We start from the raw sequence: 24,010 nt of genomic DNA on the forward strand, positions 1-24,010 counted from the left end.
ACATCCTCCAACATATGCAAAGTTGCTCTCCCGGTACCAACAGCCAAAGGTGAAAAGACTAAATAGAAAGAATAATCTAGTCATCAAAATGTGAGCTGCCCTAAGGCACATATAGCTCCTCTTGAAGAGCATCAGATGCAGGAGCCTTTGGAGAGCTTCAGGGTCAATCTGAAAATTCTGTTGGACTTGACTGTCCCAGGTTCTGATAAATAAAATTCTATTTGTCCTATCTATTCTCAAAGGACAAACTTTTACATCATTGTGAATTCAAATGCAGCAATGCTTTGGGGGAGAAGCGGTGTTCACAGATATTGGTGAAAATGCCTCTTCTAACACACATCCTAGGCACTCTCCAACAAACCACTAAGACAGTAAATCCAGATAGATCACTGATTTCCATAAATCAAATGAATTTTCACACTGGAAGTACCCCACAGTGGTGAAACTGAAGGATCAGAATTAAAGATAAATTAACTACAGTAATTTTAATCATAGAATCTTCACTATTATCTCCAGGACCCAACATTTCACTCATTATTTGGTTCTTTTCCTTACCCGTCTCTACTTCCCTCCATCTTCAATTGCTCTATGTCTCAAGTTGTCACCAAAGCCCTATTATATGCACAGTCATTGAGAGTCTGTAGAGGCCCTCACCATGTGGGCCATACTCCTTTCCCACCACACTTGCGCTCAAACAATCCAGTAGAAACTAGTCCCGTTCAGTAATCAACAACTGCTTTATGCCTTCCCTGCCATACAATCAGCTGCCAAGGGGCACTGCCTCTATCTCTGACATCGTTTGCTACTCTCCTGACAACCAGCCAGACCTGATGTCTGTCTGTCATAACCTTGACTCTCTCTAAAGAGATGGAAGGAAACTTGGGGACCATTAACACCAAACCCCTCATTTGATAGATGTGGATCCTGAGACACCAAGAATAACTTGCCCTAACCCTGAGTTAAGGGCTCTTTGTTCTATTGGTACATCTCCAAAAATGGTCAAATATTCTGTAACAGGACAAGTCTAATGGTATCATTCATCTTCTCAAAAAAGTCAGAGATTTATGAATGCTGGTGGCACAGTAGATCAGCCTTAGATATTCACTGAGTGGCCCTAGGCAATCACTCAACCCCTCCCTACCTCAGTTTCCACCACTACCTCTCTACTTCAATTATTCCTCAATAAAATGGGAATATTAATAGCATCTCCATTCCATGACTGTTGTAAGGGATAAAAAGGTCACAGATGTAAAACATTTCACAAATCTTAAGGAAAAGAAGCCTTGATTTATCTCCTTTAAATGCTAATGCCTTTCCTCTGAGATTTCACCTGATTAAACCTGTATACATTTTGTTTATACATAGTTTTTCCATGTTCTCTCTCCCCCACTGCGATGTGAGCCTCTTGAGGACAGGGATTGGATAATTACCTTTCTTTGTATCCTTAGCACAGAGCACACAGCAAGGGCTTAATAAGTACTTTTGATTTGATTTTTGCAGCAGCACTCCTCTGGAGTTTCCAAATTTCATTCTCTTTTTTAGTCCACTTTTCTTACATGATTTTGATCTTCTTCCCTCCCTGCCTAATTCAGAGAAATCCAACCTCCAGCTACTCTGTAAATATTGAAGATGTCAACCAGCCTACAGGCCCTCCAATCCCGCAGTACATCAAACTGAAATGGGCTCGAACACTCAGAGAAATGCATCAGGAATGGCAGGTTAGCCGCTAACGCCTGCCAGCCGGCTCACTTTGTTCGCTGATGGACCACAAGACCGTGGGGGAGATGGTGTCAGTGCAGCAGAGGCCAATCCATCACTTGGACCCACAGGCCGAGTGGAAATCTTGCTGACGGTGGGGGTGCGGAAGAAGAAATAACCCAAGTCTAGTACTGTCCATCTTTATAGGAGACAAGCATTGTGGCACAAAGAACTCTGCTACTGTCTGCAATTTCTGTTTCAGAGACACCCCCAACCCCTAGAACCAGAGCAAGGTCCAATATTAATGCCAGGCTCTCCCTGGTCTGACTCCTCCACTGTGCACTACCATCAGCTCCTCCATTAGGGACACTACTCAATGATACTACCACCAAGGCCATTATTAATGCAGTTCTTCTGGGGGAGAGAGGGTATTAGGCCATCAGAGAAGGGGTCATCAAATACTCTCCTCCTTTTGAGGGGTCTGATCATCCATCATTCAACTGTAACAATCCATGGGACCTTGAGCATGTAAGTCAATAGGAATTGATTAGACAGGCTCTGTCTTAATTTCCAGGGATTCAATGAAAGTCCCAAGGTTGTCTCTCAAATGCAAGTCACTTCACTTGCTTTGTGGAGGTCTCATTTTTTGGTCTGTTCACTGAGGAGGACATACCTGCAAGGTTCCCTCTTGCTCTGTCTTATGACTCTGATTTGGGTCAGTCACTCTTTCCTTTATTTCCAACTGATCCCTTTTGTTCTTTTTTTTATTTTTTCAAGGCAATGGGGTTAAGTGACTTGCCCAAGGCCACACAGCTAGGTAATTATTAAGTGTCTAAGGCCAGATTTGAACTCAGGTACTCCTGACTCCAGGGCGAGTGCTCTATCCACTGAACCACCTAGCCACCCCTGATCCCTTTTGTTCTTATAATCTATCCCACCACCCTGTTTACTCTCCCCAAGCTCAGAGGATTAGCTGGAGAGTCAGAAAGTCTGGGTACAAATCCTTCCTACATTATCAGCTCCCTATTTGATGTTGGGGAAGTCATTGAAAAGTCTCCAGGTCTTGGTTCCCTCATCTTTTTAAATTTCATTTTCCTCTCCCTTTCACCATCTAAAACTTGAAGAGAAAAATTGAAAGGAAAAATATATTCCCTTTAACAAATAATCATAGTTAACCAAAACTCACTCTTGGAGTATTGGTCATATCAAAATATTGATGTTTCAGTCTACTTCCTTAGTCCATCCCCTCTCCATCAGAAAAGCAGGAAATTTCACCAACCAAACAATAAACATTTATTAGGCATGAGTATGTGCCAGGCCCCCATCATCTGTCTGGAACTACAGTTCTTCCATCAGTGCACTAAAGGACTTCAACTTAACTTTCTTATGTTTTTGTTTTTGTAAAAACTTGGCCTCCATATCAGTTCACATAAGTTTTCCCATTATACAGATGAGAAAACTGAAGTAGACCAAAAAGCAAAGTGAATTGCTCTAGGTCACTCAGGTGCGGCTGGATTGAAATCCTCCCAGTTCTCTCGCTACTGTACCATTTATCTGCCTCTTGCTTACTCTCAGCATCCTTAAGATCAACAACTTCAGTTGTCTCTAGATCTGGGAGAGCTTCCAGAGGCTCTTTCCTTCATCAGGAGATCATCAGAATAAGTATTTCTCCTGAGATCACGTTCTCAGACTCCACAATCGATGATCAAAGAAGAAACGTCTGCATTTTTACAGTAGAAGAGGGAAAATGGAGTCAGAATGGATAAGGAGGCATGGAGAGAGAGAGAGAGAGAGAGAGAGAGAGAGAGAGAGAGAGAGAGAGAGAGAGAGACAACAAAGTTCATCAACTCAGGAAGCCAGAGATAGTAACAGGATTAGGACCAGCTTTGACTGGGGAAGGCATAAGATCATAGATTGAGAGCTGGAAAGGACCTCAGAGATCATGTAGTCCCAACCCTTCATTTTACAGATGAGCAAACCAAGGTCCAGGAGTTTCAATGACTTACCCAAAGTCATACTGGTAGTTACTAGCAAAATCAGGACTTGAACCCACATCACTGAATTGTAACTCCAGCAGCCCTGCTACTGCATCATGGGGTATCATGCCCCTGATGCCACAATTGGGATTACTAAAGAGACTGAATGGTAGAGATCTGAGCTGGCAAAGGGTAGAAAGCAATTTGGGCACATTATCAAATGGGAGGGAAGACTGAAGTGGGCGATCTTTTCATTGCCTCAGCATGGAGGTTGGCAGGAGCAATGCTGCTCCCCTTCCCCATCAGTCTTCCTTGTCTACTTTGTTATCCTTGAACCAGGAGTTTTCTCTTCCTTGGCTTCTCCTGCCTCTGAATATTTCTCAATCCCTTAATTGGCTATAATATGAAATTTATACTTTTTAGCACTATTGAGTTGTTTGAGTATTTCATACTCTTTGCTTCAAATTTAATAGGGAGAGGGAAAAGTTAATATAAAGAATCTGAATCTTTCCTATTTCTCCCAAAAAATAAATTGCTATTTTATGTGGCCCTCACTGGCCATATTTTCCCCCTATCTTGGTCAGCAGTACTTAATAGGAAAAAATGATCTTGCCAAATGCTTTCAAATATGCTCTATCAAAGCCAGTTTTATGTGTAAGGAATAGCACGAAAGCCAATGTGGCTGGATCACAAAGAACGTGAAGAGGAAGAAACTATAAGGAAATGGGGGGAAAAGGGAAGAGTCCAAGAAGTGATGGCTTTAAAGCCAAGCAAAATATTCTCCATTTGATTGTGGAGTCGATAGGAAGCTGCTAGAATTTACTAAGAGAGAGAAAAACAGAAAGAGAGAGAGAGAGAGAGAGAGAGAGAGAGAGAGAGAGAGAGAGAGAGAGAGAGAGAGAGAGTGAGAGTCAGACCTGGATTTGAACAAAGTCACTTTGGGAGCAAAGAAGAGGCCAGACTGGAGTAGGGGAAGATGAGGAACATACATAGACTAAACAGAAGGTTAATAATAGCCCAGGTAAAAAGTGATGAGGATCTGCATCAAGGCCAGCAGGGTATATATACATATATATATGAGAGATGTCATGAGATGTCACGGAGTAAAGAATAAGCCTTAGCAACCAAAGGTTAAGTGGAGTGAGTACAAAAGAGAAGCCAAGGATGACTTGGAGTTTATGCCATAGAACTCCAGCATTTTAGAGCTTTGATCACACCACCACACCCTTCTACCTTCACATGCATATTTTACAAAGCTGCCAGTAAGTATGATCCAGACATGCTTTGATTTAACTCAACTTGATTCATTCAGTCCTAGTGTAACCATGGTCAATATTAACCTCCAGGGCCCCAAAAGGAAAAGGGCTCCTTAGAGCAGGAACCAGATGTATTCTACCGACACCCTAACATAGATTTTTTTTTTCTTCCATGGAATCTTGTCTTAGATTGAGCTAGGTGGTGCAATGGTCCCTTAAACTAGGTACTATACTAGATTAACCAATATCTACAGTCATAACCCCCCCCAAATTCTTCTTCCCAATTGCCTTCATCTTCTCTCTTTTCCTATTTCACAGTCATCCATTTGTATAAGTTTTCCATTCTATCATTTCTCTATCTCTTTTTAACAATTTCTGGGTCATCACAACAAACTTCTCAAAAGCTACATTTTCATTTTTCCATTCTGGTCTTACCATGGCTTTCATCTAGGGTAAAAAGGGTTTGTGGAGAGGTTGGGAGGGAGACAATTAAGAATTTAAAATAAAACAAAGAAAATTACTTTTTTTTTTTTAAAAAAGAAACAACCATAATTAACAGTGGAAACTACTACTTCTGATCTCTTATTGGTGGCATGAGTATGTATGAGAGAGGGAGAAAGAGAGAGATTCTCTTAAAAGGGATTTTCATATACACTGTTCTGAAGTACCAAAACCAAAGAATCAAACTGTTCCAAAGTCCCAGACAGCTTCTCATTCTAAGGAAAATATTCAGATAGAATGACATTTTTTTCATATTCACTTTTGTCATGAAAATCAGGATTTTATACTGTAATTTAAACAATTGAAATTAAGTAAAGAAATATAACCCTAGTTTCTTTAACTCCATGAAGAGTTCAGGTTCTAAAATGCTAGAAGCCTATCTATATAGGCTTAATTAAGAAATATATATACATATATATATATATGCTAATATATATATATATACAGGTTAATATCTATCTATCTATCTATCTATCTATCTATCTATCTATCTATCTATCTATCTATCTATCTAGGTTAATCAAGAAATACCAGAGTGGGGCAACTAGGTAGTGTGGTAGATAGGGCACTGGCTCTGGAATTAGGAGGACCAGAGTTCAAATCTGATCTCAGACACTTAATACTAAGCTGTGTGACCATGCAAAAACAAACATAACAAAAAAAAATACTAGAGATACTACCATATGGGAATCATTAAGACATGTTATCCCGCAACTTAAAGAAAAATAATGAGGTTAGTAACTTCTTCTGATCATATCTGGGTGGATAACTGGTATAAACATATCATATTTCATTTCTTTTCCTATCTTCCACTTGCTTTGAAAAATTCACTACTGAAATGTCTGTATCTGAGGTAGGATTTGAATCTGAATCCAGACCTTCCTGTTTTAGAGGTCACCTGAAGTCCCAAACCAGAAAAAAGTTCAGAGTGAGTTAGAAATTGTTTCATATTCATTTTTGTCATGAAAACCAAGATTAATTTGTACAGGGATTCAAATAATTGAAATTATATGAAGAAAGTGCTAAATTTTAACAAGTCATTTTATTCTAAATGGCACCTTTCTTTACATCTATATCTAATAATTGGTGGATCAAAGTAAATTGCTATGTTTGTTTATTTTAGTTAAAACTTTTATCTGAGTCAAAAATTAATAGCTAACTGGATTGAGTGGCATAGTCCTTCTTCCATATTGGTTATCTGCCCCTGGAAAAATTGCAGGAGTGGGGAGGAGGAGAGAGGGAGTGGGAAGGAGAGAACGTGTCTTCTAAACCACAAATACCTTCACACAAACATAATTGGGAAAAATAATCATTTCATGACAGATGCTAAATGAACTCTATAAAACCCTTAAAGATAGAAAACGTTTAATTTTTAGCATTAATATCTGTTTTACAATTTTCATTCCATGTAGTAATAGATTTACCCTTTAAAAGAATCAATTCTCAAAGGAAGTCACAGAGTGAAAATAAATCTATTTTGCAGATGAAGAGACTGATAAGAATTAGAAGACAATTCATAAAAAAATCAACATTGGTTAAAAAAAACAATTTTCAGGGGCAGCTAGGTGGTGCAGTGGATAGAGCACTGACCCTGGAGTCAGGAGAACCTGAGTTCAAAACCAATCAGACACTTAATAAATTCTTAGCTGTGGCACCTTGGGCAAGTCACTTAACTTCATCACCTTAAAAAAAAATTTAAAACATGAAAAAAAAATTTGGAAAAACTTAGGAGTTTTGATCAATCTAGATGAAGAATACTACCCACATCCCTAAGTGGAGGGGAAACAGACATTAGCAGAATGAAGCATATAATGATATTGCAATGACCAATATGGAAATTTGTTTTGCTTAATTACAATATCCCCTTGGCTTCATTCCCTATCTTCAACCTTCCTTTCTTTCTTTCTTTCTTTCTTTCTTTCTTTCTTTCCTTTCAGTGTGGGGAGGAGGTGAGACAGAATAATTAAATGCTTGAAAATTGAAAAAATTAACTAGAAAAAAATGACTTTCTAAGGCAGTCACAAGGCTCTCTATTTTGTAGATGAGTAAATTGGACCCTTAGACTCTCATTGAGTTATGAAAAGTCTTTCATGTCCATATCCACCACATTCCACTATTCACACTGATGCACATGAGATCAAGTCCAGTTCTACCTATTAGTTCCACTGAATCATAAAAATATGATTTGTCTCTGAAACACTGGCAGAAAACAAAGTCTCCGTTGCTACTCCCAGTGGTGGTAAAATAAAATTTTCCAACCTAGAGGGCTTCTTTCAATGGTTTTCCATCCCTGTGGCCTCTGATTCTCTGGTTACAAAGAATGACACAGAATTTACAATCTAGTTAATTTAAAATTACCAAGAGGAAAAAAAAATCAGTGCTTAACTCTTGTTTTTGGTTGCTAGTAACAAAGACAACCAAAAGAAGTTTGTAGAAGTCTACCCAACCCATGACTCAGATTGTGGCTGGCTTGAAGCATGTCAACATCTGCTCCACAATGGTTTTATTAGTTAAAATATTTGGAACTTGGCATTAGGTTTCCAATTTCTACTAGATGCCAAATAAAATAATTAAAAGAACTAAATCAAAACTCAAAGGGATACCAACTCTGCATGGGTGGGGAGACAATCAAAATCAAAAACTGAGATGTTCCCTTTTCTGCTTCTGGAGTTAGGCTCCCACATCATTCATCTGCAATCTTCCTATTTTTAAAAAAACTTTTTTTGACATTTATTCTTATTTCAATAAACAATAAAAACTCTTAAAGGTATATACAGAAGATATATATGTATGCATGTATATTTATAAAATAGATATTGATTTGTTCCTAGAGAAAATGCTATTATAACTTTTGGTAATATGTACACAAATCTTTTGGTATGTTATAGAGATAGATATCTAAGTCAGTGTTGTATACTGAAATCATCATATCAGGCTTTTTATATAATAAATCCACCAATAAGCATTTATTAAGTGCCTACTATGGGCCAAGCACTGTGCTAGACACCGGAAAAATGAAGACAAAAAGAAAATACTCCCTGCCTTCAAGGAACTTATAATCTATATGTAAGAAAGAACCAAGAACTAGAAGCAATGAACCTGGAAAGAAAATGAGTATGGTTCATTCATCAGGAAACAGCTGAAAATAAACTGTGGCATATGAATATAACTGAATTTTATTGGGACATAAAAGAAAAGCATCAGAAATTCAGAAAAATATGGGAATACATGTTTAAATGGTTAAACAAGAAACAGAAAAATAAAATAAAATAATGATTATGATAATATAAATAGAAATAACATACAAATGAAGCCAAAGTCTAAATGCAAAAAAATGTATATGCTTCAAAGTGCATCTAAAGACAAAAAATCTCAAATCACATAGAAATTAGTAGAATGAAGTGGAAAGGAAGGGTACTAGTTCCAGTCTTCAAACTATACTACAAAACAGTAATCAGCAAACCAGTTGGGTACTGTTATAAGAATTAGAGAGGATGATAAGTGGAAGAGATTAGGCATACAGTATATCGAAGGAAATAAGAATAGTAGCTTACTGCTTGATGATCCTAAAGATCCCAATTATTGAACATAAGAATTCAATATATTTTTGAAAAAGTAACAATTATTGGGAAAATTGGAAAGCAATCTGGCAGAAATTAGGTACAAAGCAGCATAAACCACCACACACCAAAAGAGGATTCAAATAGGTACATGAGTTGGAAACAAAAGCTGACATCATAAGCAAATTAGATGACCAATAAAGAAAATATCTGTCAGATATATAAGGGAAGTTCATGATACCAAACAAGATAAAGAACACAAGAAATCAACTTTTTTACATTAAATTAAAATGTTGCACACAAAAAAAATCATTGCAGATAAAATCAGAAGTAGATAAATGGGGAGGGGGCGCATCTTTGGAAAAAATTTAATAATTTTCTTCTAAGGTATTTAGGGAACTGATTTAAACTTATATAAATAAGAATCATTCCCCAATTGATAAATGTTCAAAGAATATGAACAATCAGTTTTTGGATCATTTATCACTTGGGGAATCATTCTTATTCTTATAAATTTAAATCAGTTCTTTCTATATCTTTGTAATAGAGGTGTTTGGATAGTGAAAATAGTGAATTTGTAATAGGGGTTTTGGTTTTCCCCCCTCATTTGGGGAGTAGAAGGAGATAGGGAAATAAAAAGGAAAGAAGATTAATTTTCAACAATTAAATAATAGAATTTGTTTTAAAAACTTTTGATTATTTTTGTTTTTAGTTTTTGCAAGACAATGAAGCTTAGTGACTTGCCCAAGGACACACAGCTAGGTAATTATTATTTGAGGCTGAATTTAAACTCCGGTCCTCCTGACTCCAGAGCTGGTACTCTATCTACTGTGCCACCTAACTGCCTCTTGGTTATAGTTTTAAAAGAAAAATAGGATTTCAAGAGAACCAATAATGAAACATATCTCCTTTATTTTGGAAAAAGTGAGGCACTATTTCAGAGGATTGTTACTTATGCTATCAGAGGAAGTCACCCTATTAATTGCTTATACTGTGAAGTTTTACTTCATTCCAAGGGATTTTACAACATGTAATATAGGTAGATAAATATACATTTATATTAATTGCATGTAGGTGAAATTGAAGTTCAGATAGAAGATTGGAAAAAATTAAAATAACAAAGAGTCTCCTCAGTAGTGGTTCTTTCAATATTTTAGAAGCAGCTTTAAAGATTTAAAATCATTTTTTAAAGGTTTATGTTACTAATTGCTTACCTTTGAAAATTTCTGTAACTCATCATCATCAACAATCTGTGTATCCAAAATGACAACCTGGAGAAGTGAGGAATTATAAAACGTTAGGTACTTGTAAGAACAGCATCAAATAGAATACATCTACTTTTAATCCCAAATTATCCAATCAAGTATCCTGAGAAGCCTCCATGTGCTGGGGACTCCATCTGATCTGGTTCAATGCCTCACATCTAGCTAATTGCTGAAAAGGCTCAATATATTCCAAGTGTGATACTACAGCAAAGAAATTTTGATGACAAAAAGCAACCTATATCCCAAAAGAATGATTTCTATTTTTTTTTTTTTTGCTTGCCTTTTAATGACCACAGAATATTCAAGCTGGGAAATATCTTCAAGATTGTTAACTGGAATCCAAAATTTTTTTAAATAATGCTATTTCTTTTATGTATTTAAAATACAATTCCATAAAAAGTCCATGGGCATCACTAAAGTAACAAAGATGCCAAGGATGCAAAAAAAGTTGATAATCCCTATCTAGTACAAGCCTTACTTTTATAAATGAGGCAAAATTGAAGCCTACAGAGGGAAAGTGAGTTCCCTCAACATCAGCGAGCCAATAAGCAGCATGGATGATCCTTGGGTCCTGGACTGCAGACCCAGGCTGCTGCTTCCACCCCAAAGAGGGTCACTTCTAGAGATGTTCAACTAGCTCAGAAGTTGAATGGAAGAAGAAGAGTGTCTTTGTGTCTGTGTCCACGTGTATATCTGTGCCTGTGTGTGTTGTGTCCCTCTGTGTGTGTGTGTGTGTGTGTGTGTGTGTCTGTGATTCTTAACACACTGAACCTGGAGCTACAGCTCCTAGTTCATACTGCACAGAGATAAAAAGAGGAAAAGGACCTCTATATACTGAAGTATTTAAAACTACTTGCATATAGAGAAAAAGGAATGAAAACTAGGAGTTTGCTCATTCATTGGGGAAATAACAAAAAATTGGAGGATCAAATGTAAGGAAATATCGCTGCACTAGAAATAAATAATCCTTTAACAGCCAACTTTTTACAAATATTATCTCATTTGATCTTTGGAGCAACCATGGGAGGTAAATGATATTTTTAATCCCCATTTTCCAGATGAGGAAACTGAGCTCAAAGAACCTGAGAAGGCATCACTATAAGAATGGCCAACCAAGGGGGGAAAAAAATCAGATAATTTAAAAAGGAGAAATAATATATCACACCCTAAGGTTCATAAAGTGATTTACAAGTGTCTCATTTAATCCTCACAACAATTCTCGGAGGTGAGTACTGTGAAGAAACTGAGGCAGGCAGAAGTGAAGTGACTTGGACAGGATCAGTCTGCCAGTAAAAGTTTGAGGTCAAATTTGAACTCTGGTTTTCCTGACTCCAGGGTCAGTGAAATCCCCACTGTTCCACCTAGCTGGGGGCTTCAGGGAAGATTCATATGAACAAATTCAGAGTGAAGAGAGCAGAACTGGGAGAATAATTTCTAAGTATTATTCATAATTTATAATATGCTTTAATATATAATGATAATTTAAAACTTTGCAGAGAAAAAACTTGGAAAGGCATTGAAAGGGGGCAGCTCTGTGGGGCAGTGGATAGAGCACTAGTTCTAGAGTCAGGAGAACCTGAGTTCAAATCGGCCTGAGACACTGTGTGACCTTGGGCAAGTCACTTGGCCCCATTGCCTTGCATTGAAACTCTTCATGATACAATAATTAGCCATAATTCGAAAGGACTGATGATGAAACCTACTCCCCACATTTTCTGATCAGAGAGGGTGTGACCTCTGTTGGCAGAAGGAAAAATAAGTTTTCAGACAAAGTCAATGAAGGAATTTGTTCTGCCTGTCTGGGATAGTTGACACAAAGATTTGTTTTTATTTGAAAAACTATATAAGAATGCAAAGAAATGAAGATGAAGATCAGCAGGAAACCCAGACTGCTTGGAGAGCTCTGAAAAATATCAAGCTGCCTTTATTATATATGTAAAAGAAAAAGACATTTCTAATACAAGTTTGCAATTTCAAATACAATGCTCTGTTCAGTTCCAGCATATCACAGAAATGTTCATCTTACTGGGCGCTGACTAATTTGGGGAGCAGGACAGGGGAGAGGAGTAAATAAGAACACAAGCCTGCAGGGCTTGGAAGACTCCTGGAAACCAGAGTCTCCCAAATCTGAGAGGCTGAAGAAACCTTTAGGCTCAGAGCCAGAAAAGACCTCAGAGCAGGGACCTCGGAGCCAGAGAGTTCAACCCCCTCATATTACAGACAAGGAAACCAAAGTCCAGGTTGGTACAATATCCACAATCCATTTGATGGCATCCTGGATAGTGACCATCCAGCTTTGACTCCCCCCCCCAAAGAAATCCTGGAAAGGGGGACGCATGTCTCCAGGGGTTAACAGTACCTACCTCCCAGGATTGTTGTCAGGATCCTGTGAGATACTATTTAGACACCTTAAAGCATCAAATAAAAGCTAGTTTTTAACATAATAAAACAACAAAATAATGTTCCTACATGGTGACACAGAGTACTGAGTCCTGAGTCAGGCAGATTTGGGTTCAAATGCAGTGCAGTCCCCAACACTGACTAGCTGACACTCAACCTTTGTCTGTCTCAGTTTCTTCAACTGTAAAATGAGGAGAATAGCAACCACCACCCAGGGTTTTTGTGAAATAAATGAGATGTTAACTATGAGCACAGTTTGTGGAACATAAATGGCAGCCATCAACTTCATCATCATTAGATAGTCCAACAAGAGTCTATTACATTCTAACAAAATAGCATTACCATGCTAACCATAATATAACAGATTAATATTACAATAACATTCTTTCCCTGTTAACTAAAGGTAAATGTACAAAAGGGAAAAGCAGTCAAGGTTTAAGGGGAATCTTTTAAATCACAAAAAGTATTTGGAATTCAAACTTGTCTTTTCGAAAGAGCAAACTCTCATCCATCATGAAGATTGTCAGAAAAATCCTTTCCTTGATCGTAATAACAGGTGGAAGAAAATCCGATGGGCTCGGGGCACATGCCATTCCACCTTCACTTAAGTTCCTTCCTTCCCCTCCCATCCTCCACTCCCCCCACCACCACCAAGTTTGTTCTCGCATCATTCCTTCACTTTTCTCATAAAAGTCTAAGATTCTGGGTGAAACATAGGACTAATATCCCAAGCTGTGTTGGCGGCCAATAAAACAAACAGATCGCAAAGACAATCATCAAAATGCCAGCCACACTAAGTAGCTGATGAATGTGACAAATCTGAAGGCATGCATCCCCCCACTGCCACCCCCTTGCTGTTCTGCCGACTGTGACTTAAATCGTTCCAACATGAAGTAAACCATTGGGAATCGCAGTTGGATTGCTTTTTTCATCTAACGGTTCGTACATCTCAACCCACGATGATGTTCCCAATAAGTTATTTCCAATACAAGGAAAGGGGCTGGGGGTTGGGGGGAGCCATTCCCCAAAGTGCTTGTTTCTTCTAATTACCATGTTACGAGCCGCCTCACATTAAGCCAGACGTGAGTACATTTTATCGAAGGATAATAACATACCATTACTTCATAATCGGGACCCAACAGGTTTTCCCACTTGGATTTCAGCTCATTTTCCAGGGAGTCAGAAACTGTTTCTAGATGTAAAAAAGAAAGAAAACATCAGCATTTTTTTTTTCAGTAAAAACAGAGCCTAAAGAGAGAAACAGAAAAATGGAAGATGCCGAAAGCATCAACTCCAACCAAGGGGGCAGTTTAAGTCAGAGATGAATTTGATAAATGATGTCAATCTCAGCTCTATGCAAAGGAGAATTCTTTTCCTAGCCTATATGTCACTCCCATTTCTGGTTGAGTAAGAGGAGCAAGGGAAGTTGGAGGGCTTGCCTCTTATACAACTTGGTTGTGTGTGACCTTGTTCTAGTCCTCTAACATTGGACTAACAGCTCCCTGGGGACTCTGTAAAACCATGAGCTGGGGAATGCCTGCATTAGTTTGGAGAATTTTCTTATCTCCAACCTCAACACTTTGATGGAGGATCTTAAAAGAAAGGAGAAAGAAGGATTTACAAAGGAGGACTAGAAAAAACAAACTTGTGGTTATAACTAAAATCCTTGCTTTGTAACTGTGGACCACCTCCCTCTCCCATTTCTTCATCACCTCTGCCTCCACTCAGTTGCCCCTTTAGATTACTTGGGCTCAGTCCCTCCTATCCAGTTAAGCTTACTCGCCCCAAACCCCACTCCCAGTGGTATGGGATAGCAGCTAAACTGTCAGTTTAGAGTTCTCCTAATAAGCTAGCTGTGTGGCCCTGGACAAGTCCCTAACCATCTCAGTAAAGTAGCCAAGCATCACTAAAACGAGCTAAGATTTATGGATCTCTTGTTGATTTGCATCAGTGGAGGAAAGTTTCCATACCGGGAGATCCTCACACAGGTGAAATCAATCACAGATCTGCATTTTCCTTCCCCCTGCAAGCTCTCATAATGCAATCCTCCCTTAAAATAGAAGTCCTTTGAGAACAGAGACAACTTTGGCACCACAGTGGCTGCTTAACAAAAAGACTCAGATTATATTGCCTTAAATATCAATCCCTTTATAATTAAGGGGGGGTCACAGATTTAGAAAATGGAAGAGACCTTGGAAACACCTAAGCCCAGCTCCCTCAGTGAACAGAGAAGGAAACTGAGAGTCAGCGGGATTAAAAACTGGTGATGAAGATCAATGACTGGATGGAACCCCATGACCCCATGCTCCCTCCCTCACTGTAAACCCCCTCCAATTAGCCTGTACACCATCTGAGAATAGGAGTCTTTGCTTTCTTACCCTCTGTATCCCCAGGGCTTAGCCCCAGAGAAGATGCTTAGCCCAGCTATTATGGTTGGACTGTTCTAAATGTTGGGCGTTTAAGTCATACTTTCATAAGATTCAGAGCTAGAAGGGAAATTAGAACCAACTAACTCCCTTATGTTACAGATAAGGAAACTGAGGCTGGAAATGTTGAAGTGACCTGCCCAGGGACACAAAGCACATGAGAATCTTGGGTGGGATTTGAATCCAGATCTTCCTGATTCCAAATTGCACCATACCAAGCCATCACTCTTCATGGAGGACTCTACTCTTACTGGGAAATCTCATGCGTGTGTAGCCGTATGAGCTGGGACCCGGGCTTCTTTCCACACTTGGCAGGGATCAAAGCTTGTCTGGTTTAATGAGGACGTTCAGTAACACGAGCTCCCAGAGAAGATCTGGTTTTGAGCCAGTCTTTGTAGCTCCCCTGACCTGTCTATCTTTTTAACCGTCACCCAGCAAAGTGACACGATCATGTTATGTCATCCAACCTACCCTTTGGCTGACCTCACTCCCGTACAGCCCAGGAATCAAAGTTTCCAGTCGGAGTAACACTGAACAGGTAAGAGCTAATGCCCCTGGTCCCTGAACAGACCTCTCAAAAACAAACCCTTTTCTTCCTTCGAAAAAAACAACTGCCGTTGAGGGGAGGATGGGAGGAAATTATGTAACTTATAAATATGCATATGCATATGCATGTGGATGAATGTTGAAAAACTTTCATTACAAAGAACTGGAAAAATAAAATAAAATATCAATTGGAAAAAAAAACCCAAGAAACACAAAAGCCTCTCAACATTTTTCATGAGACTGGAGAAAAGTCTGAGAAAAGATATCGGAACTGACATAAGCCATCTGGCTCCAGATCTGAATTTGGTCAAGCAGAGCCCGGGGATCTTTGGTCCTTGAGCAGACACAGCTCATTTCCAATGCCTACAACACTCCATTAGGGGCTGCACCTTAATCATCAGAGGAAGAGGCTCCATAGTAAAAGTCACAACAGAACTTGCTTCTTCTAACACGAGTTAGGTGGCGACATACCATAACCCCGAGCTCTTCCAGGAGCTCCATTTCACAAAGTGACCTCTCCAAGGGGAAATGACATCACAGGATGTCAAATCTCTGGATTTAGAGATGGAATGACTCCTAGAGGCTCATGCATCTAACCTCTTTGCCTTGCAGATGACATAAAAGGATAAGTAATTTGTTAGTAATTATCCAGGGCAGAGCTTCTTAATACTAGGCTCAGCATGCTATCTATTATACCAGTTACCTCTGATATCTCATAGAGATATGGAGGGGACAGAGCCTGGGTTTTTCAAGGCCTATGCAGATGAAATAACACAAAGCCTACTAAACTGAAAAGGTTATAAATAGAATGTAAGGATCTTAAGGGTGGGAACTATTTTATTTGTGTCCAGGGCCCAGAACAATGACTGACTCGTGACTACCATTTAATTAAATGCTTGCGGAATGATTAAGTCCAAGCCCAATAATGGATGGCCCATCCTTCACTCAAGGAGCAGCCTAAAAGGGCTGAGACAGGCTTTCTGCTAGTAGATCAGTTTTTCCATCCAGAGCAACTCAAAGAACACCTACCATGGAGAGTCCAATTGAACTGACGCAAAGAGTAGCCACCTCCAATAAAATAATGGATCATAGAAATATAAAAAAATCCTATTCAGATCTTTTCATGTCAACCTTCAAATGCAGTGATGTTATGGTGGTGACATTCCCATACTGTATTCTTTGTCCAATGTACATTTCTAAACTAGGATATGGTTACTTAGCTTTTTATTGGCTTTCTTCAAGGTTATGTACTATTTTATCTGGTGTTAGAAGGGGACTACTTCTGGTCTATAAATATTCTGAGATCCCATCTTGGGCCTATCACTCATACTGGCCATATGGCTTGAGTAAAGTACTTCCAATCTATCTGGTCCTCCATAAAACAGGGATGACAATAACTTCGTTGGCTTGACTCTTGGGACCAGATCAAAAACTAAGGTACTGTAAAGGACTGTAGGACATCACAAATCATTGTCCTCCATTTGGTCAATGGGGCAGTTCCTTGAAGCAAGTATTCCTTCCAACAGCGTAGACTGGAACTTCTCATGCAGATTTTTTGTCCACTGTCTACTCATAAAGGACAGACCCACCAAATAAGAGGACTTCCTCTATAGGGGAAAAAACCAGCTTATATCATCAAAAGTAGTCTTTGCATTGGTTGTTTCTGTTTAATTCTCTCTGATGGGTATTAGGTGGCACTGTAGTAGAGGAGTACTCAGTCAGATTTATCTTCCTGAGTTCAACTGTGGCCTCAGACATGGTGACCTGGCAAGTCACTTCACCCTATGTGCCTCAGTTTCATCATCTGTAAAATAATCTGCAGAAGGAAATGACAAACCCCTCCATTATTTTTCCCAATAAAAACCTCAAATGAGGTAAGGAAGAGTAGAACAGAAGTGAAATGACTAAATAGCGATGTTTCACTGAAGTTCATTTGATTTTTTAAAAACATTTCCCAATTACATTTTATGAAAGTATTATACCTGTTCTAAGGAACTGTAGAAACTAGTAACAATATGCCAAGGATGAGTTGAATAAAAATTGCTGCATTTATGGAGCTTTAATATTTGCAAAGAGCTCTAAAATATGATCTCATTTGCTCCTGGAAGTAGGTACTATCACTATTCACCAATTTACAAATTAAATGCCATTCTACAACTGAGATAGGCAGATGTTAATTGATTTTACCCAGAGTCACATAACTAGGAGGTACCTGAAGTCACATTTCTCTTGACTCCAGATCCAATCTACCTAAATCTGTATAAACACTTTTCTTAAAAAATGGCAAATTGTTCTCAACTCTCCCTTCTCCTGCCTCCACCCTCACAAGGGCACATTTCAATGGTCAGCTATTATACTGGGTATTCCAAAGGTCTTAATACTATTCATAGCTTAAAACTGCACCAAAAATTTGGGGTCTAAGACAGGTTAAAATGACCCTACCAAGTATTACTCCCAAAATGACATGGTCCAACCACAAGCCTCTGCTCAGACTGGAGAGGATCATGTGAAAATCTTCTCTTTCCAGTTTATTGAAATTGAACTCATTGGCCATGAGGTTCCTTTCAACTCTGACATGCTCTTTTTGTGACTCATAAAGTCCTAAAAGAGACCAATCTTGGCCTCTCATGACCACTGAAATGCTATGGCTCCAAAGCACTAACATAGTCATTGGCAACAAGCATTCACATAAAAAGAGCTAAATCCCGATTTTAATGTGACACTTGAAGATTGGCCAATTTATTGATTGACCAATTGACTCAAGGAGTCAAAATAGATATAGAGATAGAGACAGAGATAGAGATAAAAATAGAGATATGTATGTATAAGCTCATTTGAATTGATCCTCTCAATAACTTGTGGTAGATGCTCTAGGGTCTATTTTACATATAAGGAAACTGAGACTGAGAGAACTTAGGTGATTTGCCCAGGGTCACATAGTCACATTGTCTCAGGTAGGATTATGATTCATACCTTCCTGACTCCAAATCTAATGATCCATAAAAATCACATTGCTACCTCATGGGACTGGATGATCAAAATTCAAAATTAGGACTGTCTTTTCGATTTTGAAGGGAACAGCAGCAATAACCCACTAGGTTATTACTTAATATATTATAATTAAGGGTTTATTGGATTATGGCTCAAGAGGTAGAAGGGCCTTCAGAAGCCTTCAAAGTCAACCCTCTCATTTTACATGGAAGGAAACTCAGGGCCAGGAAGGGTATTTGATGTCCAAAGTTACATGAGTAGGAAGCACCAGAAGTGAGATTTGAACCCAGGCCCCCTGATTATGGTACCAAGATCATTTCTATCATACTGTACATATCCAATAGATATCATATTAATGAATCCTATTTCTATATCAAATTTAAGTTTAGAAAACATTTTCCTCACAAAAACGCTGTTTAGATCAAGTATATCCTTGGTTCATTGAAAGAAAATAATGTCTCAGGAAGCTTCAATGGCTTCTAAACCAATCTTATATTATAGAGTATCTCAGAAGGTTTTTAAGGGGCAGCTAAGTGGCACAGTGGATAGAGCACCAGCCCTGGAGTCAGGAGGACCTGAGTTCAAATCTGGCCTCAGACACTTAATAATTGCCTAGCTCTGTGACCTTGGGCAAGTTACTTAATCCTATTGCCTTAGATAAATAAAAATAAATTTTAAAGGTTTTTTACATTGTGGGTTTTTGGGGGCAAAGTTAAGTGACTTGACCAGGGTCACACAGTCAAGTGACTAAGGTCAAATTTGAACCCAGGTCCTTCTAACTCCAGGATCAGCACTCTATCTCCTGTGCCACCTAGTTGCCCAGCTATTATGTTTTAATAACTTAGAACTACAGTATTTCTTAAACTCATACAATATTCAAGTCATGCTGAGGATACTCAGATCAAAATTCCCTAACCTCAAGGAGCTTCCATTCTCCTATTGGAATGGTACATTAAAACACATAAATTATAATCTAAGCAAGGAGGAAAGAATGCTGACCAGCAAGTAGCCAAGGCTTCCTCCAGAATGGTGGTAACTCTCAGGGTCTAACTATTTTTATAATAAAACCAAGATATTTTAATTTCTAATATAATAGGTATTGCTAGATTCAACCCAAATAAACAAAAGTTTTATTTTTAAGTAATCCTGAGACCCCAAATTTTAAGGATAGATGCACTAATAAGTACATTGAGGAAAGCTAGGGACTTCAAGAGGCAAGGGTAAAGAGAAAGTACATTCCAGGCAAGAAGAGACAGTCTGGGTAAACCCTTGGGGTTCAAGCTCACATCTCTCTCCTAACTTCCAGTCTGGGGGCTTTTTCCACTACACTCTCAATATTCCCCACATGATGACGGGCAACAAGATCCTGGAGATAGATGGTGAAGATGGATTCAGCAGAAACTGCTGAATCTCATTCATCTCCTTATTCCTTATTCCAATCCCTTCCCTACTAAGAACAGAAAGCTTTATTCTCAGACTGATGCAAAGGAGCATCCTTGGGAAAGCTACTCCCTTCATAAACCTCTTCTAAAATAAGGGCAGTGGTTTATCTTTGTGATTCCAAGAGTCACCCCACTCTTTGGTCTGTAACCAATAAAGAAAGATCATTGGGATGCCAAAACCAAATACGATGAAGTTGGGCAAACATGCCCAGTCTATTTTTCTTTGCAAGGCAATGGGGTTAAGGGACTTGTCTAAGATCACACAGCTAAGTAATTATTACATGTTTGAGACTGGATTTGAACTCAGATCCTCCTGATTCCAGGACTTTCGCTCTATCCACTGTGCCACCTAGAGGCCCCTCAGACATGTGTCTTAAACAGACATGGGGGAGAGGTGATCAAAGCAAGGAATTCAATAAAATAAAACCTTGAGGACAAAACTTCTTTCATTTCTGTCTTTGTATTCCCAATCCAGGTGTGCAGTGCTTTGCTCACAGGTTACAATGAACAAATGTTGAACAATGGAAGGAGTTGGGAAGACTTGAGTTCATCCAGCCTCAGATCTGTGCTACCTAGATGAACCTGGGCAAGCCACTTAACCTCTATCTGCCTCAATTTCCTCCACTATAATAACACCACCTACTTCATGGGTTGTATTGAAGAACCAATTAGGCAATATTTGTGAAAGCATTAGCACATTGACTGGCATTTAGTAAATGGGGAAATCCCCTTATTCCCTTATCTTATAGAAGCTTCCAAGCTCCAAGGACAGATTGAATCTGCCATTGACAGAGGGCTGTCCTCGGAGTCAATGGACCTTCCCTTGAATTCTAGATCTTCCATTTGCTCCCTGAGTCAATCAGTCAGTCAGGGACTGTGCTAAACACTAAGGACACAATATTTTTTAAAAAGACCCAACCCTACCTTCAAGGAGCTTATAATTTTTTGAAAGAAAATAATATGAAAATTTGTAGAAAAAGAAATGAACAACCTACCTCCTGCCCCAAAACAAACCCAATCTAATAGAGGAAGAGAGGACACAAAAAGAAACTAAAAGGGGGGGGGGTTTACCCAACATGGGGGGAATAGTGGAGAAGATGGTCAGAAATGTCTCAGAATAGTGCAGCCAGGTGAGAAATGAGATGTCTGAGCTGAGCTCCATCCTTATATGGAGATTTTAGAATCCCTGGGTTCACCCTCTAATAAACCAAGGGAGAGAGATGAAATAGTGCCCAAATGCGTGGGATCTTGAAGGCTGATTGATGTTTCTCTAATAATGAACTTTCATGGCGGTCATTTGTGGGACTATGAACAAGTCATTGAACCTCTCTGGGCTCTACTTTTTTCCTCTTATGTAAAATAATACAAGCTGTTCTGTAAAATCCTTTCCAACTGTAAATCCATGACTCTAATATGTCCCAATTCAACCACAGATGAACAAAAGTTGACTGCATAGACATGGTCTAATTGCTTAAGCAACAGGAGGAAGATTTACATCCTTCCATCTTTCAGGGACCCATCAAGGGACCCATCTGTGACTCGGATGTTCTGGTTCTTATAGTGAAGTAGCTAAAAATGAGTGCTCACAGCAGGAGGCAACATTTTGCTAGAATAGGAGATTCAAAATTGCTCTCATTCAGGACCAACTAGGTGGAGCACCGGCCCTGGAGTCAGGAAATCTTGAGTTCAAATCAGACCTCAGATATTTAATAATTACCTGTGTGACCTTGGGCAAGTCACTTAACCCCATTTGCCTTGCAAAATAAAAACAAAAAAAAAATTCCTTTCATTCTCCTGATATTTCAGTTCAATTGAACTGAAATTACACACCTACTATGTGCCAGACACAAAAATGAAAATTCTTCACAAACTTTCAAAATGGAGCAAAAAAAAAAAAAGAAAAAGAAAAAGAAGGGGCCACCAAACCCTGAATTGTAAAACAGAGCAGTGGGCTGGAATCTCCAAGAAATGTGAGAAGTTTAACTCTTCCAACCTCTTCCATTACAATGTGTGAACACAGAGCTGCCTGGGAAAATAAGATCTGTGCCTTTGTAAATGGACCGTGGGAAACCCACAAAGCCAATGGAATTAGACATTCACGACTCAAAAAGCATTAAGTTTGGTATTTCTGAGAAATACAAATCAAAGCCCATTACACTTTTACAGTAAATACAAAAGGTAGAAACTTCCTTTAAGATGAGCATTTCCAAACTAATTAAGACAAAGCTCTTACAGAATTAGAATATCTTGCTAGAATGGACAAAGGTTGGTTGGGATTCTCAGGATCAAAAGGAACTGGGCAATTTAGAGAGGGGAAAAAGAATATTAGCCAACAATCATCCTGTCAAATCTCCCCTGGCTTAAGCCCTTGACAAAATCCCTAATTTAATAGTTTTAAAAAAGTTTAAACCGAGACCTTTGATTTCTTCCATATTGGGAATGTCTGGTGTAATAAACTCCTTCAGTTGCTATAGGCTGTAAATATATTTATAAATTAAGAGTCTTCAGAGAGTTGCTTGGGGCAATCAGAGGGGAAATGAAGAGTCATTCAAAGAGTCAGTAGGTGTCTGAAGCTAGACTTGAACTCAGATCTTGGATTTTGAGGCCAGACCTCTAGTCACTACAACAAATATAGTGCCTGTCATTCTGTTTCCAAAAATAAAAAAATCTAAGTTTCCTTCATGGGATCCCTAGTTACAACAAAACAGTTTGGGAACAATTATCAAGGGTATAAGGAGGCATTTGTGGAAAGGCGTAAAGACCCATATATCAACATCAGAATCCAAATGACAATGTCTTTAAATCTTTATATGGTTCCATGAATGGTCAGAAGTCCATGGAATTCCTGCCACTGGTGACCAAATGAGAGCAGGGGAACTGATCAACATTTGGAATCTCAGAATTTGAAGAGAACCTGGAGGCCTTTTAGGCTAAGCCATACCCTCAAAAATATCCCAGATAGGGGCAGCTAGGTGATACAGTGGATAGAGCACCAGCCCTAGAGTCAGGAGGACCTGAGTTCAAAACCAACCCCAGACATTTAATAATTGCCTAGCTGTGTGACCTTGGGCTAGTCAATTAATCCCATTGCCTTACATAAATAAAAAGTTTTTAATGTCCCAGACAAAGGAATCATTGATCTTTTTTTTAGAAGCATCCAATGGCAAGGAGTATACCTCTTCCTAGGAGCCATTAGATAACATACTAAACTGACACTGATTGATTTCTAGAAAAAACATTTAATCTCTCCTCAGTCTCAGTTTCCTCATCTAGAAAATGGGAATAGCATCTACCTCTCAGAGCTGTTGCGAGAAATGATGTAATGCGAGGAAACCACTTAACTATTATGATTTTTGTTGTAATGACTATAAAAATTATTAATATTATTATTATTATTATTATTATTATTATTATTATCATTATCATTGTTGAGGTAAGCAATACCATTTGTGGGGACATAATTAGGAAATTTTCCTCACCATCTAACCCAAACCAAAGGCCCCTAGAAAGATAAGAATCACCAAAGTCATAGGGGAAATAAGGAACAGAGTCAGTATTCAAACCCCAGCCCTCTAAATGCAAATGTCATCCTTTGCTTCGTTTCGGTTTTGAAAATCTCCTCACCAGCTCCACATAATCAACAGTGAAAGAGAATCTGTTGGGGCAGCTAGGTGGCGCAGTGGATAGAGCACCAGCCCTGGACTCAGGAGTACCTAAGTTCAAATCCGGCCTCAGACACTTAATAATTGCCTAGCTGGATGACCTTGGGCAAGTCACTTAACCCCACTGCCTTTAAATTTAAAAAAAATAAAAAATTAGTCTGTGATTAAGCTGAAGGTGGTCCAAATTTGGGGGGAAAGTTAAACATTTGCTAAAAATACTAATCATTTCACATAAAAAAAACAAGGATCTTCAAAAGTAAGAAAAGTTAGAAAATGAAAAGAGAAAA

The 24,010-nt window shown here is 38.7% G+C and overlaps 1 protein-coding gene across 9 annotated transcripts in view; it reads right to left on the reverse strand.

Annotated features, from left to right (window-relative positions):
- Window positions 1–24,010, reverse strand: part of PATJ (PATJ crumbs cell polarity complex component) — a 331,197-nt gene that overhangs the window by 263,207 nt on the left and 43,980 nt on the right. For all 9 annotated transcript variants that reach the window (XM_074221287.1, XM_074221289.1, XM_074221288.1 and 6 more), the window contains exons 13-14: window positions 13,772–13,848; window positions 10,206–10,262 (exon numbers count right to left, since the gene is read on the reverse strand). In XM_074221287.1, the coding sequence (XP_074077388.1) occupies window positions 10,206–10,262; window positions 13,772–13,848 (134 nt within the window). The remainder of the gene's footprint in view (window positions 1–10,205; window positions 10,263–13,771; window positions 13,849–24,010) is intronic.

Source organism: Macrotis lagotis, chromosome 2 (genome assembly GCF_037893015.1).
Source record: "Macrotis lagotis isolate mMagLag1 chromosome 2, bilby.v1.9.chrom.fasta, whole genome shotgun sequence".
Classification (NCBI taxonomy): domain Eukaryota; kingdom Metazoa; phylum Chordata; class Mammalia; order Peramelemorphia; family Peramelidae; genus Macrotis; species Macrotis lagotis.